Source organism: Neomonachus schauinslandi, chromosome 9 (genome assembly GCF_002201575.2).
Source record: "Neomonachus schauinslandi chromosome 9, ASM220157v2, whole genome shotgun sequence".
NCBI lineage: Eukaryota > Metazoa > Chordata > Mammalia > Carnivora > Phocidae > Neomonachus > Neomonachus schauinslandi.
This window is the reverse complement of record NC_058411.1, coordinates 104883546-104897211: the sequence shown is the minus strand read 5'-3', so window position 1 is coordinate 104897211 and position 13666 is coordinate 104883546. Positions and strand designations below refer to the sequence as shown.

The following is a 13666-nucleotide window of genomic DNA, read 5'->3' as shown; positions in this document are numbered from 1 at the left end:
TTAACATACAGTGCAATGTTGGTTTCAGGAGTAAAAGTTAATGATTGATCACTTACATATAACACCCTGTGCTCAACACAAGTGCCCTCCTTAATGCCCATCACCCATCCAGCCCATCCCCCACTCACCTCCCTCCATCAACCCTCAGTTTGTTCTCTAATGTTAAGAGTCTCTCATGGTTCATTCCCCTCTCTTTATTTTCCCCCATCCCATATGCTCATCCATGGTTTTTTTTCTCTTAAATTCCACATAGGAGTGAAATCATATTCTCTGACTGACTTTTTCACATAGCATAATATACTCTAGTTACAGCCATGTTGTTGCAAATGGCAAGACTTCATTCTTTTTTATGGCTGAATAATATTCCATTGTATATAGGAATGAAATAAAAATTTCATTTTACCCATTCATCAGTCGATGGACACTTGGGCTCTTTCCACAGTTTGGCTATTGTTGATAATGCTGCTATAAAATATCGGGGGGCTGAGGTAAAATTGCTTTTAACAGAACTTTGCTTTCAATGTCAAATCGACAGGCTCGTTCAGGGTTTTCCTCTCCCATCAATGTTTTTGAAATCAAACTCTCTACCACATATACAGATTTAAAATGCAAAGACATTACCACTCAAAAAAATGTTTTCGTTTCTCTGGTTTTAGGATTAACCTGACCTATTAAGGTGACTACAGAAGGTAGAAAGGAAATTAAAGACTTGCGTTGCTCAATAACATCTGGTAAGCCTCTTGCATGATTACTGAAAAATAATCCATATTCCAAATGGATTAAATCAACATTTCTATTGTAGAAAAAACTGAAACATAAGATACTTAATACATTACAAAGGGGAACACAAAGCGAACATACTACCTTACAGAGGACTCTATCAGCCGACTTCACTTGAAATGCACCTGGCTGCAGGTAACCAGGTTAGTAAAGGACATCCTTTCTTCCAGGCTACCATTCAATGTTAACTCAGAAACATCTGTAAACAGAGATCAGAACTGCTTACCAGCCTGCTGGCCTTTCTAGTATATACTGCTGAATGTTACAATAATCAAGAGGTAATCTGAATGACATGTGTCTTCTACTTTGAATTCATGAGACAAAACCCAGCAGCGACGATTCCTTTAAATAGTAAACCCTTTGTGCACTGAAAACGTGATTAAAGAAAATACAAAGCAGATTTTTTTTTTTAATCCTGTATTTTTAATTTGGGAACCTACTGTTTTATCTTTGTGTCTCATCCACTGTGGTTAAACTCTTTTTCCAATCTTAACACATGTTTCAGAAACCAATTTCTACTTGGGATTTCTAGTCTTAGGGCCAGACACATATGCATTTTTTCCTCTGCTGAAGACTGTTGTATTTAAAAAATAAATGGTACAATTAACATTTAGATGAGATTATGTCCCCATTCTTGTGGGTCAACATTTTGGTTTCCACATTCTCACCATTCTCAACAATCATTTGCAGAGCACCCCCTGGGAGAGTGGCACTCTCCCGGACACTGATCTTCTCCCCTGTTCACTGCAAATCATTATTCTCTTCCCCATGACATTTCTTCTCAAGTCTTCCGGCTTTTGATCCCAATGTTTTACTCTACAATATCACAACATGAGATATCTTGAAAAGCTAGTAGTTGACCTAAGTGCTCAGTCCAATGAAGCAGAAAGTCTAACCTTTGAAATGCGTATGATGTTTGGCAAAAACAAATCATGACTGGGCTTTAATATTTACACAATTGGGTCTTTGAATAGCCCATACTGCTTACAACTGAGGGCCTCCTTCACCAGTGGGTCTTGCTTTGGGCTGAGGACTGAATAATTTCTAGATAAACACATCAAGAACATAAGATGGGGAGAAGAGGTTAAAAAGTTCTAGCCAAAATGGACTGAGTGCTTTCCCAAGCAAGCAAATATACGATTTCGTAAGAATTCCTATTTAAAAAAAAAAAAAAAATTCCTTATTTTCATAGACGGAGTCATTGGAACAATGCATCAATAAATTGTTTTAACTCTAACCAAAGTAAGTTTTACTCTTTTTTGAAGTAATCTGCATCAAAGACTCTAGAAGTTACGTTCAATCTATTTCACTTATTCAGCATCATTGAAAAAGGTGTTTAATCTTGCATGAATTTCCTCATAAAACAGGTTTAATCTTTATGTACTAAAACTTACTTTAAAACGGCATTTTCCAAAAATGTATCACATATGTTCATAGCTTTAAAACTTTATTTTTAATCATAAAATATAGGTCTTTAAAAAAGAAAAAACAAACCTGAAACAACACAGGTAGAGAAACAAAATGCTTAAATTGGTGGTTCTCAAACTAGTTGCACAATAGAATCCCCTGGAGAACGTTAAAAATCACTCATGTCCAGGCACCAGTTCCAGAGATTCTGATTTACTTGGTCTTGGTATTAAGACTTTAAAAAGCTCCCTAAATGATTTTAATGTTCACCCAAAGCTGAGAACAACCCCTGCCCCCATCATGCCACACCTCCGGGTTACAATTTCATTGTATCCTTCCAGATCTTTTCTTATGCCCCATTCTCCATATTTTTTTCCACGCTTTTGCTACTGTAAACAATACCACACTTGTTCATAGGTCTTTTTCCACATGTCTGGTTTTATGTATGGAATAAATCCCCACTAGTAAAACTACTGGCCTACAAAATGTATTTTAAATTTGGGGGGATAGCGCTCTCCACAGGAGCTGTACAGCCTTACACTTCAACCGGCAATGTGTGAGGCTGACCACCTCTTCACATCCTTGCCAGTACTATACACCAAACTTTTTGATCTTTGCTAATCTGCAGGTGAAAGATGGTATCTCTGGAATATAAATGTGCATTTCTCTTACTATAGGGGGGGCTGAGCACCTTTTATTTTGAAGATGACATCTGAATTTCCTTTTTAGTAAACTGTTCGTGTTACTTGCCATTTTTCTATTGAGTTATTGATATATTTTTCTTACTGATTTAAGAGTTCTTTATATACTAGGCAATGTAGCCCCTTTTCTGAACATGAGCTGCAAATTAATTTTCCTTGTTGTTTTGCCCCTGGTATTTTTTTGTCATGCAGAAATTTTTCTAATTTTATATGGTTGATTTTCAAGCTTTATACCCTCCAGGTTTCATATCACACTTAGAAAAATTTTAACTGATGGTTCTCAGGAAAATTTTTCAGTTTTTTTTAGGACTTTTACCGTTCAGCCATATGAACAGAGAAGTTTCCATTATGCTTGAATCAAAAAATATTCTGGGGAGAAGAACAAACATTTTCTGGAAATAATTTTGCAAGGTATCAATCTCTAAAATAGAACTATTTGTATAGTTCTGCAGTTCAACAACCAGCAGCAGTGGCTGACCATAGGCCTTTGAAATCTTTTCAGATTCTGTCTTAAAACTATCCGATTTGATTTTGGATAATCATCGCAATATCTGAAATGCAGCCATTTAAGACCTATACAACGAGAGGACTGCACCATGCAATCCACACACGAAGATAACAGTTTACAGGTGCTTGCTGAAGGAGAAATACTTGGAGCCAGCTGATTATGCCAGGGGCTTACACACATTCTCTGACTTGGACCATATTTGACCGAACATTAGAAGTATCAACCCTCCTCCTGCCCCCCAGAGAAGACATTAGAGCAGAAATATCATCAATGAAAGAGTGCACAAAAGAATGAGCTGGAATTCCAACCTTATAATCTGTTTTTACTCCCTGTATCCCTATTGCTTGACCTCTTTTAATAAAAGTTCCTCTATCGAGGATAATGAGAAAAAGCACTCTTCCAGGGTTTTTTTCCAGAATAAATATGTTTTACACCTGCAGTTCAGGAAAATCCTTTAAAACTGAGCATGAGAGCTATCATATGTGCTAGTAAAGATTCTGTTTCTCTTCTATTGGCAGAACTTATCTGAACAGATGAAAAACCATCTTTACCAGATTTGTGGAAGCTCAGATGGTCTACAGGTGCGCTGTCACTCAGCTGCCAAACTGTTTTCACCTTCTTCTGACCACCACTTATTTCCACTTGCCATTTCTGTGGCTTCTCACTAAGGAAAGAAAAAACATCAAAGGGGAAAAAAAAAGCCCGAGTTATTTCCTTCCTTATTTCTTCATTTCCTTCCTCCCTGATCCCTCCCTCATTAGAGAAATCCTGATGTGAGAGGCACGGAGGAAGAAGAGACGAACAGGCTGCAATTCTAAATTTGGGGTTTTGAGTCCGAACTACCTACGGGACACTGACGTTGGGCATTCACATCTAACAGGCATCCAGAAACACGGCCTGAAGCTCAGGAGCTAGAGACATGAGTTATGAATCATCATTAGCACAGAGGAAGCGAGGCCTTTAGTATGAATACAATCAGCCAGGGAAGACGGAAAGAAAGAAGAAAAGGAGGGAGAAGGTGGAGTTCTGGTGAAAACCCATATGAAAAGCAGGCAGAGGAAGAACGTGAAGAGAGATCTACTCTCAGTCTTGCAGGTACACCAGAGAGATAGTTAAAATTAAGACAGAAGCTACATCACAGAAATGAAGCAAAGGGATAGGTCCAAGAAAGGAATAGTGTTAAATGCCAAACAACCTTGTAAGTGCTTACTTGTAAGGAGAAAGAATTGGTGGGCCAGCTAATGACACAAGGGGCTAAAACATACTTTTACTAGAAAGTTGTCCACCAGATTTGGCAATTAGGAGGCCACTGGGGACCTCTGCCAGAGCAGTTTCAAGGAATGACAAGGTTTGGCCGAGAAGGAACCAAACTGAGGGAGGGTATAAACAGAGTGGCTTGGGTAGAAGAGAAATTTCAAGTACATTGCATGCAGAGGGAAGAGTCAGGGAGACCATCATTGGAGGCAACCTCAGAGTCTATGTGGATGGCCAATCTGTCACCTTAGCCTCACAGTCCCCAAACCTCCCCAATCCCAAACCCTCTCACTCCCACAGCCATACCCTTGACTTTGTCATCATTACCCTGATCACTTCCTTCCCAATCTGTCATTTCCCTTCTGGCTATATTTTCTGCCCTATACTGTGAAGGAATTACAGATTGAGAGAAAAAATGAAAGACTAGAGGTCCACAGATAGAAAGAGAAAAGACAAAAGAAAGTCTGGGAGAAGAAAGAGGGGGAACTCCTATCAGATGATAGTCAAAGAGCAAGAAAGAGATGATTAAGGTTTCAGAGGTGGAGTAGCTCTTGGTCATGAGATCCCCAGGGGAAGGACACAGAAACTGCCCAGGAATTATAGCCAGGCTTAAAGTATAATTTTTTTTTTTAAAGATTTATTTATTTGCGAGACAGAGAGAAAGAGTACACGTGCACAAGTAGGGGGAGGGGCAGAAGAAGAGGGAGAGGGAGAAACAGACTCCCCACTGAATGAGGAGCCAGACATGGGGGCCTGATCCCAGGACCCTGAGATCATGACCCGAGCCAAAGGCAGACGGCCACCCAGGCACCCCCCTTTAAAGTATAATTTAATTACTAAATTGCTGACCTTTGATATAAGCTTTTTACAGCAGTTGGTCTGACTGGCAGCTGAAAAATGTGTTGCTCGTCAAGAGGATTTTGTTTGTAATATTTTACGCAGGATCTAAAACAAACAAACAAACAAAAACCAACAACAACAACAAAAATGGACCTCTTTTGGAAAAAAAATGTCCCTTGGAGATAAAGGCTTTCTGGTAATCTAAAGCTCATATGGGAAACTTTTCATCCAGTACCACTAACCAAAACAACAACAAAAGAATAATTTCAGGGCCACAAAAGTAAACAAACAAAACAATGCCCCCTCCCCCGACACAAAAGTTAGGTCGCTTTTGACTCTAAAAGGAAATCTCATTCAATTTTTTTCTCCAATTTTTAAAAATCAATAGAAGACATATTTCTCACAAATATAAAATATACTTAAGTTGAGCCAAAGTAAAGGCATGAGTGGGGAGAAAGAGGTTATCAGAAAAAGAAAAGCAAAAGAGAAACAATGATATAGCTTCCATGGTTTTCAGACTCTGGGGAATTAAAGAGTTAACTCATTTACCCTATTCATCTTTTTTTTTTTTAAAGATTTTTATTTATTTAACACAGAAGGAGAGAGCGAGGGCAGGAACACAAGCAGGGGCAGCAGGAGAGGGAGAAGCAGGCTTCCCGCCAAGCGGGGAGCCCGATGTGGGACTCAATCCCAGGATCCTGGGATCATGACCTGAGCCGAAGGCAGACGCTCAATGATGAGCCACCCAGGCACCCTACCCTATTCATCTTTAATGAAAATAAATCTTTTAGATTCTGTAAACAACAATAATTTCAAACTTTTCCCTGTACAACGGAGACAAAGTCTGATTTTGGGAAAGGCCATGGTACATTTCCTTCCACAGGGAAAAAGCCAGCCCTTCCCCCGGATGGTTCATTCATTCCAATGTGAGGCTTCAAATACACGTAAGACACCAGCAACCCACGTAAGAGGATAGTTCCAAACTGTTTCTGGTCAAACTGATCAGCAGAATCTCTAAAATTATAGCAGCGCTGTTGACAGAGGTATGGTAATAATAGTTGGTTCCATTCAATTACCACATGGAGATCTAGCAATGATTCGTTTGGCCCCAACGTATAAGGATAGAAAGAAAAGAAAAGGAAATACTCATAAAGCACCTATTAGGTGTTGGGTACTTATACACAGGCCATCATTTAACCCCAACAACCAACACATGAGGTTATTAGTTCCTGTCTCCAGATGAGAAAACAAGATGCAGCGAAAGGAAACTTCCTCAGGAAGTCAGAAAGTGCTAGAGCCAAGTGTCGAACCTGAGTCCTTCTGAATCCAAAGCCTATCCCTTCCTCCGACAGGGATTGAGAACCCTTCTGCTACTGTGAAGACACGCTGTACAGATTCCAGCCTAACTGATAATAAAAACTGCACAAATTTCGGTTCCAGCTATTTCACAAGAGAATTCATGTTCATGTGACGGGAACAAGAGAGCAATACTTACTGTGTTAAAGCAAAGAGGAGCTCGTGTTGGGGCTTAATGAAAAGCATGCAACTGACTAATATTTCTAGAATATGGTGGAGTTTTTGAACACGATACACCTGTTCTTGTATATCTACTGATGGAGTAATGAAATATTCCTGGAATGAAAAACAGTATAAGCAAAATAGGGAGTTAAAGAACAAGAACAATCTTTACAAAGATTGCTATGCTTGCTAAACCTCAACGATGCTTGATCAATGCGGGGGGGGAAAATGGAGGCAGCCAGGGAGAAATTTACCACCTTTCAATATTATTCTTCAGACTAAACTATACGTGAAGTCGTTACTGAGAATCTTCTCAGCAAACCGTTACATTCTCTGGCCTAAACAAATCCAAGAACTGCCTTACCAAGGAGGCCTGAGAGGGGTAACTAATACCACCCATCGAGCTCTCCAGATGGAATGACTGGCAAATCCACAAGATAATTCTTAACTTCAATACCTTTACCGGGTTGACGGAAGTGTCCACCTCTAAAAATAGGTAACAAGTACCAAGAAATTAATCAAGTGTATTGATAAGCTTCCACTCATCTATTATTGGTAAAGTGGTACAACCGTTTAAAAAAAGAAACTTGGCAATGTATGTCAAGCATCATAAAATGCTCAGACCTCCTATTTCTAAGAACAGCTCCTAAGGAAATAGTCCATGGTAAATATGGTAGGTGGAATTCTATGATGGCCCCCAAGATTCCCACTGCCTGATGTACACATCTTGTATAATCCCTTCCCCTTGAGTGAGGCCAGAACTTGTGAATATGATGGGATGTTACTTCCATGATATGTTTACTAGATGACTGCCTTTGAATTAATCAAAAGGGAGATTATCACCTGGTCATCACTATGACCTACCTAATCAGGTGAGACTTTTAAGAGAAGGTGAAGCATTAGAGATCCTGTTGGCTCTGAAGAAACAAACTGCCCATCCACAAGCAACCCCTAAAACCTGAGACTGGCTGTGGGCCAATAGCTAGGAATAAAATGGGAACTTTGGTCATCAGGCCACAAGGAAATGAATTCTGCCAACAACAAATGAGAGAACTGAGGAGTAGATTTTTCCCTAGTCAAGCAGGGGGATGACACCTTGATCTCAGCCTTGTGAAACCCTAAGCAGACGACCCAGGTAAAATGTACCGAATGCCCAACCCCGGGAAACTGTGATATAATACATCTGTGTTCATTGACGCTTCTAAGTTTATACTCCAGGAGTCCCCCCTTTATCCAAGGTTTCACTTTCCATGGTTTCAGTCCTCCTGAAAGGTCAATAGTGGTCTAACACTAGGTCACAACACCTACATCATTCACCTCACTCGATCTCATTGGCACTGCATCATCTCACATCACAAGACCGGTGAGCATAGTAAGATATTTTGAGAAAGACAGAAACCACACCACATAACTTTTATTTCAGTATATCATTAGAATTGTTCTATTTTTAGTTATTGCTGTTAATCTCTGACTGTGCCTAAACTTTAGGATAGGTAAGTGTGTATAGGAAAAGACACAGTATACATAGGATTCAGTACTGCCCATGGTAATCCCTCATGGATAGGTGGGGACTACTGTAATTTGTTATGCAGTAACAGAAAACGAATACAGTAAGGAAAAAGCATCAGAATCATTTGAAATAGGAGAGGACTTGTTTAAAAAGACATATTCTTGAGCCCCAGGCCTATGGAGTCACTAGGGCCCAGGAATTAGCAATTCAATAAGCCTTCAAGGAGATTCTCCAAGCTTAAGGACCACTGTGTCAAAAGTTTGGAGTCAAACCATATTAAAATAAAAAACAGGCAAATGAAATGACTAGGGGGGATTCATGAAAATAAGGAGTACTTTATCTGTTATTTATTTATCTGTCTACTTATCTACCTGTTTCCTAGGTCCTAGGACAGCGGCTGGCACAAATAGGTATTTAGTATCTACAGGTAGAATGAATAAAAGAAAAATCAACTTTAAAATAAAAAACCAAACTCACCAAATGATTCAAAGATGCAAGTTCCTGACCTAGTAAGAAAAAACACATAAATGCAAGTAAGCTTTGGGTATTGTTTATTACTTGATAAGGAACCTAAGTAAAATTTTTCAGAGTTCATATATAAATGGGATGCTCAAGCTAAATAGCTCCTCAGAAATGGCCAAATTTTCTGGCATGTTATACATTAAATATATATTAATACTACTCTAATATGATCACAGCTTGCCTCTAATAAAAACAACCAAGTGTTGGGTATTAAAACAGCATCCCACAAAAAGGTTTTTTTTTTAATTTACTACACCAACCTTGTAGGATCTCAAAATGTTTGAACTCAAAACACAACCAAACAAAAACTAGAGTTCTATTTAATCGAGTATCTCTATCAAGAAGGAAACTAAATGTCAGAGAACAGAAGTGCTAATCTCCCAGTGAACCAGAGCCAAAGCCAGAGCTATAAATGACTAGGGCCAAGTAGAAAGAGAACATCTGAGAATACCTACGGCTGATGACTGTGAAGTGCTTTTTAATTTTTTGAGCTGGGAAAGGGACTCACCTATGAAAAAACTGATATAATCTTTCTTTAGTTTGTCCAGACCAATTTCCAAAAGCATCTTGACTGGAATAGTCCCACTGAGAGCAACTGTGTCCATGGTTCCATGATAAGACTGATGAATCAGTTTACTTAGTAAACTGTTACTCCCACTATGGAGCTAGAAATAATAAAAAAATATATATGTACCATAAATAAAAATATAAACAAATCCAATAAACAAAAGAGAAGCAAACTGCATTAGCTATGAGCTAAAAATGATAAGCGTGCATTTTTAGTCTACTGATACCATAAATTGTTTGAATAAAAAGTTATAAACATGCCCATTCCTGAAGTGTCATTCCTATATGATTTGCTTTAGTCCAAAGCAACTATGAAGAGGTTCAACTGATCACCCCCAGATACAATTCCACCAAAGAGAAGACAGAGTTGGTCCTCTGAAGCTTTGTAACTAGGACTCCCTTTCTCCTAGCTCATTAAGTGCTCCTGGGCATCCTTCCCAACACTGAGCATCTTCCTCTGCACAGAACACCTGCTACTTTGGGACAACTCCCACCCTCGCTGGTCTCTACATATATCAGAAGGCACTCCTTGGCTACAATATCTCACATACTAACTAGATCATCTGCAAATCAAGAAGGGCTGTGAACTTACAGATCTAACGCATGTACCAAATGTCAAACACTTCGTTTTAAAGATACGTGAAATACTGGACATTTTCTCACTGTCTGTCATCTCTAAGCTCCATCATAACCTTTGGCGTTTCCCTTGTTTTAATAAAAATGATTTCCGTGTTGTTTGCACTCATTGCACATGGCAGGGATATCCTGGCAAACGTCTCACAAACACAGAAAGTCGCGTGAGAAAACCAGAATGCCTACAGCCACCACCGCCCAGTGAGGGGCAGCACTCACATGCCTCCGCTTTGCAGTGGATCTCTGTGCACGCCCATGAAAGTTTCTAAGTTTTGGAGTTATGAATTGGCAGCTACACTATTTCAAAGAATTCCTATGAAATGAGGAATCTTTTGGTTTCTAGTTTTTTTACTTAGCTTTTTCTTGATTGTAAAAGCACAAGTACACTGTGGAAAATCCATAAAGTGTAGAAATGTAGAATGCAGTTGGAAAAACTCATTTGTAACCCTAGCACCAGAGGCAACTGCTTTAACGTTTTGGTATATTTATTCCCAGGTTTTTCTCTCCAAAAGTTACTTTCTTTATGCAATAATGTATAGTCCTTTCTTTTTACTGCAGACTGTAAGCACTTCATATCATCTGTCAGCATCATTTTAGCAACAACCACATATGCCATTATGAGGCCATATCATTATTTACTTAGTCCATTAACGGGCAATTTAGGTTATTCATAACTTTTTGCTACTATAAATGAGGCTGTGGTGACTATTCTAACACATAAAATCTTGACACATATTCCTATGTATGAGCTTAGGGTGGATCCTAAGAAAAAAAACTAATGATTTAAAGGGCATGCATGATACATTTTGAGGATCTCAATGTATTATCCACAATTGCTTCATAGAGAATATCGCAATTTGTGCTCTCATCAGTAGTATGTGAGAATGATCATTCACAGCAACAACTACAGTACTAGTATCTTACACATACTGAACACTTAATTATGAGATGGGTGCTAGTTGCATTACATGAATTAAATTATTTAGCCCTAATGAGGTGCCTGGGTGGCTCAATGGGTTAAGCGTCTGCCTTCGACTTAGGTCATGATCTCAGGGTCTTGATATAAGGTCTTGATCTCAGGTCTTGATATAAATCAAGAGCCCCACATCGGGCTCCCTACTCGGCAGGGAGCCTGCTTCTCCCTCTCTCTCTGCTACTCCCCCTGCTTGTGCTCTCTCTCTCTCAAATAAATAAATAAAATCTTAAAAAAAAAATTTTTTTTTAAAGCCCTAAAACAACCCTATGACATAGGTACTTTTCCTACCTCTACTGTACAGATGAGGATGCTGGGGCATAGAGACGTAAAGAAACCTGCCCAAGCTTACGCAGCTAAGAGAGTAGCAGGGCTGGATTCAAACTCAGGCAGTCTGTTCCCAGGCCTATGCTGTGCAGCTGAAAACGTGTTCTAACACACCATTAAACTTACCCATGGCTGTATATCACCACGTTGTAGACTCTGGATGATCAATGTGAAACACTTCACCAAGTCTTGATATGAAATCACACCTTGGAAAACAAGTCAGTCCAACATTACTTTTCTGGTATTTTTGCACATCAAATATATCATCCATCTTAAGGATAGACAAATAAATAGAAGTATCTGTACTTTATAGGTGGGGGAAGGGGAAAGAAATTAAAGGCAAAAAAAAAAAGATTTAACACATTTCTAAAGTAAGAGAGTAAACTCACTGTCACAAAGTAACACAGTGCAATATTAAGGAATATCTTTTCCTTTTGCTAATAATTATAATGCCACTAAGGTGGAGGTGTTTATTCATATAAATGTAATCTAAAAGCCACCTACGTCTTATACTCAAGGCAGGAGAGAAGAACAGACTCTATGAATTGCCTTATCTTAGTACAATTCTTGAGTAGAATGTGCCAATTTATTATTGAAATGAATTTGAGAAAACAGGAACGAGCCTTCCACGCAAGACTAGTAGTACACTAGTCCTGTATTATTTTCAAAGACTTAAAAGTAAACCTAACAAATGACAGGAAACATTTTATTTCAGAGTCATGACAGACACCTACTACCACTCATTTTGAACCACAGCTGCTCAGCAAAATCCAGATCCCCCCGTACTGTGAAGAGACATTCGATGGAGCGATCAACCGCAGCAGTGTCATGCTTCACCGTCTGAAAAAGCAGCGTCAGAGAGTGACTCAGTTTATTAAGCAAGAAAAGGAATAGTTCAAGGCCAGTGAGCTTTCAAATGCTGCTCTGAGAAAATGGGGATCCACAGATGGGAATGAATTTTCTACACCTTCATTCAATCGTGAGGAGAGATCAATCAAGCGACAGTGAAAAATGGGACCCCTAAAGTTGTTATACAAGTGTGATGCCTAAAAGCAAGCATTCAACTTTCCTTCAATGCAAAAATACTTAAATGACATTTGTCTCCATTTTCCTGTTTCATCAACTGACAACCTATTTAGCTTAATTTAATGATACCAGGAAAGGCATATTAACATATCATCTCATAGTATATTAGTATAATAATACCATCTAATAGCATCTTGACTTGGTCATTTCTGTTTCTCTGCAGTTGATCAATTAATAATACGTACGTACTAGTTCTCTTCAATAGCATTTCTTAGTTCTTAGGTAAAACAATCACCAGTGCTGACATTAAAGACCAACAAAAAACTACCCTTAAAATGCTGCCTTAGCTAACAGACACATGAAAAAATGTTCATCATCATTAGCCATCAGGGAAATCCAAATCAAAACCACACTGAGATACCACCTTACACCAGTTAGAATGGCAAAAATGGACAGGGAAAGAAACAACAAATGTTGGAGAGGTTGTGGAGAAAGGGGGACCCTTTTACACTGTTGGTGGGAATGCAAGTTGGTACAGCCACTTTGGAAAACAGTGTGGAGGTGCCTCAAAAATTTAAAAATAGAGCTACCCTATGACCCAGCAATTGCACTACTGGGTATTTACCCCAAAGACACAGATGTAGTGAAAAGAAGGGCCATATGCACCCCAGTGTTCATAGCAGCAATGTCCGCAATAGCCAAACTGTGGGAAGAGCCGAGATGCCCTTCAACAGATGAATGGATAAAGAAGATGTGGTCCATATATACAATGGAATATTACTCAGCCATCAGAAAGGATGAATACCCAACTTTTACATCAACATGGATGGGACTGGAGGAGATTATGCTAAGCGAAATAAGTCAAGCAGAGAAAGTCAATTATCATATGGTTTCACTTATTTGTGGAACATAAGGAATAATATGGAGGACATTAGGAGAAGGAAGGGAAAAATGGGGGGGGGGGAATTGGAGGGAGAGATGAACCATGAGAGACTATGGACCTGAGAAACAAACTGAGGGTCCTAGAGGGGAGGGGGTGGGGGGATGGGTTAGCCCGGTGATGGGTATTAAGGAGGGCGCGTACTGCATGGAGCACTGGG

General features: G+C 39.2%; 1 protein-coding gene across 1 annotated transcript in view; it reads right to left on the bottom strand.

Moving 5' to 3' along the window:
- Window positions 1-890: 890 nt before the first annotated feature.
- Window positions 891-13666, bottom strand: part of ZWILCH (zwilch kinetochore protein) — a 34046-nt gene continuing 21270 nt past the window's right edge. The window contains exons 11-18 of the mRNA XM_021693995.1: window positions 12275-12380; window positions 11667-11746; window positions 9549-9705; window positions 8996-9024; window positions 6986-7122; window positions 5500-5595; window positions 3948-4060; window positions 891-979 (exon numbers count right to left, since the gene is read on the bottom strand). Of these exons, the coding sequence (XP_021549670.1) occupies window positions 891-979; window positions 3948-4060; window positions 5500-5595; window positions 6986-7122; window positions 8996-9024; window positions 9549-9705; window positions 11667-11746; window positions 12275-12380 (807 nt within the window). The remainder of the gene's footprint in view (window positions 980-3947; window positions 4061-5499; window positions 5596-6985; window positions 7123-8995; window positions 9025-9548; window positions 9706-11666; window positions 11747-12274; window positions 12381-13666) is intronic.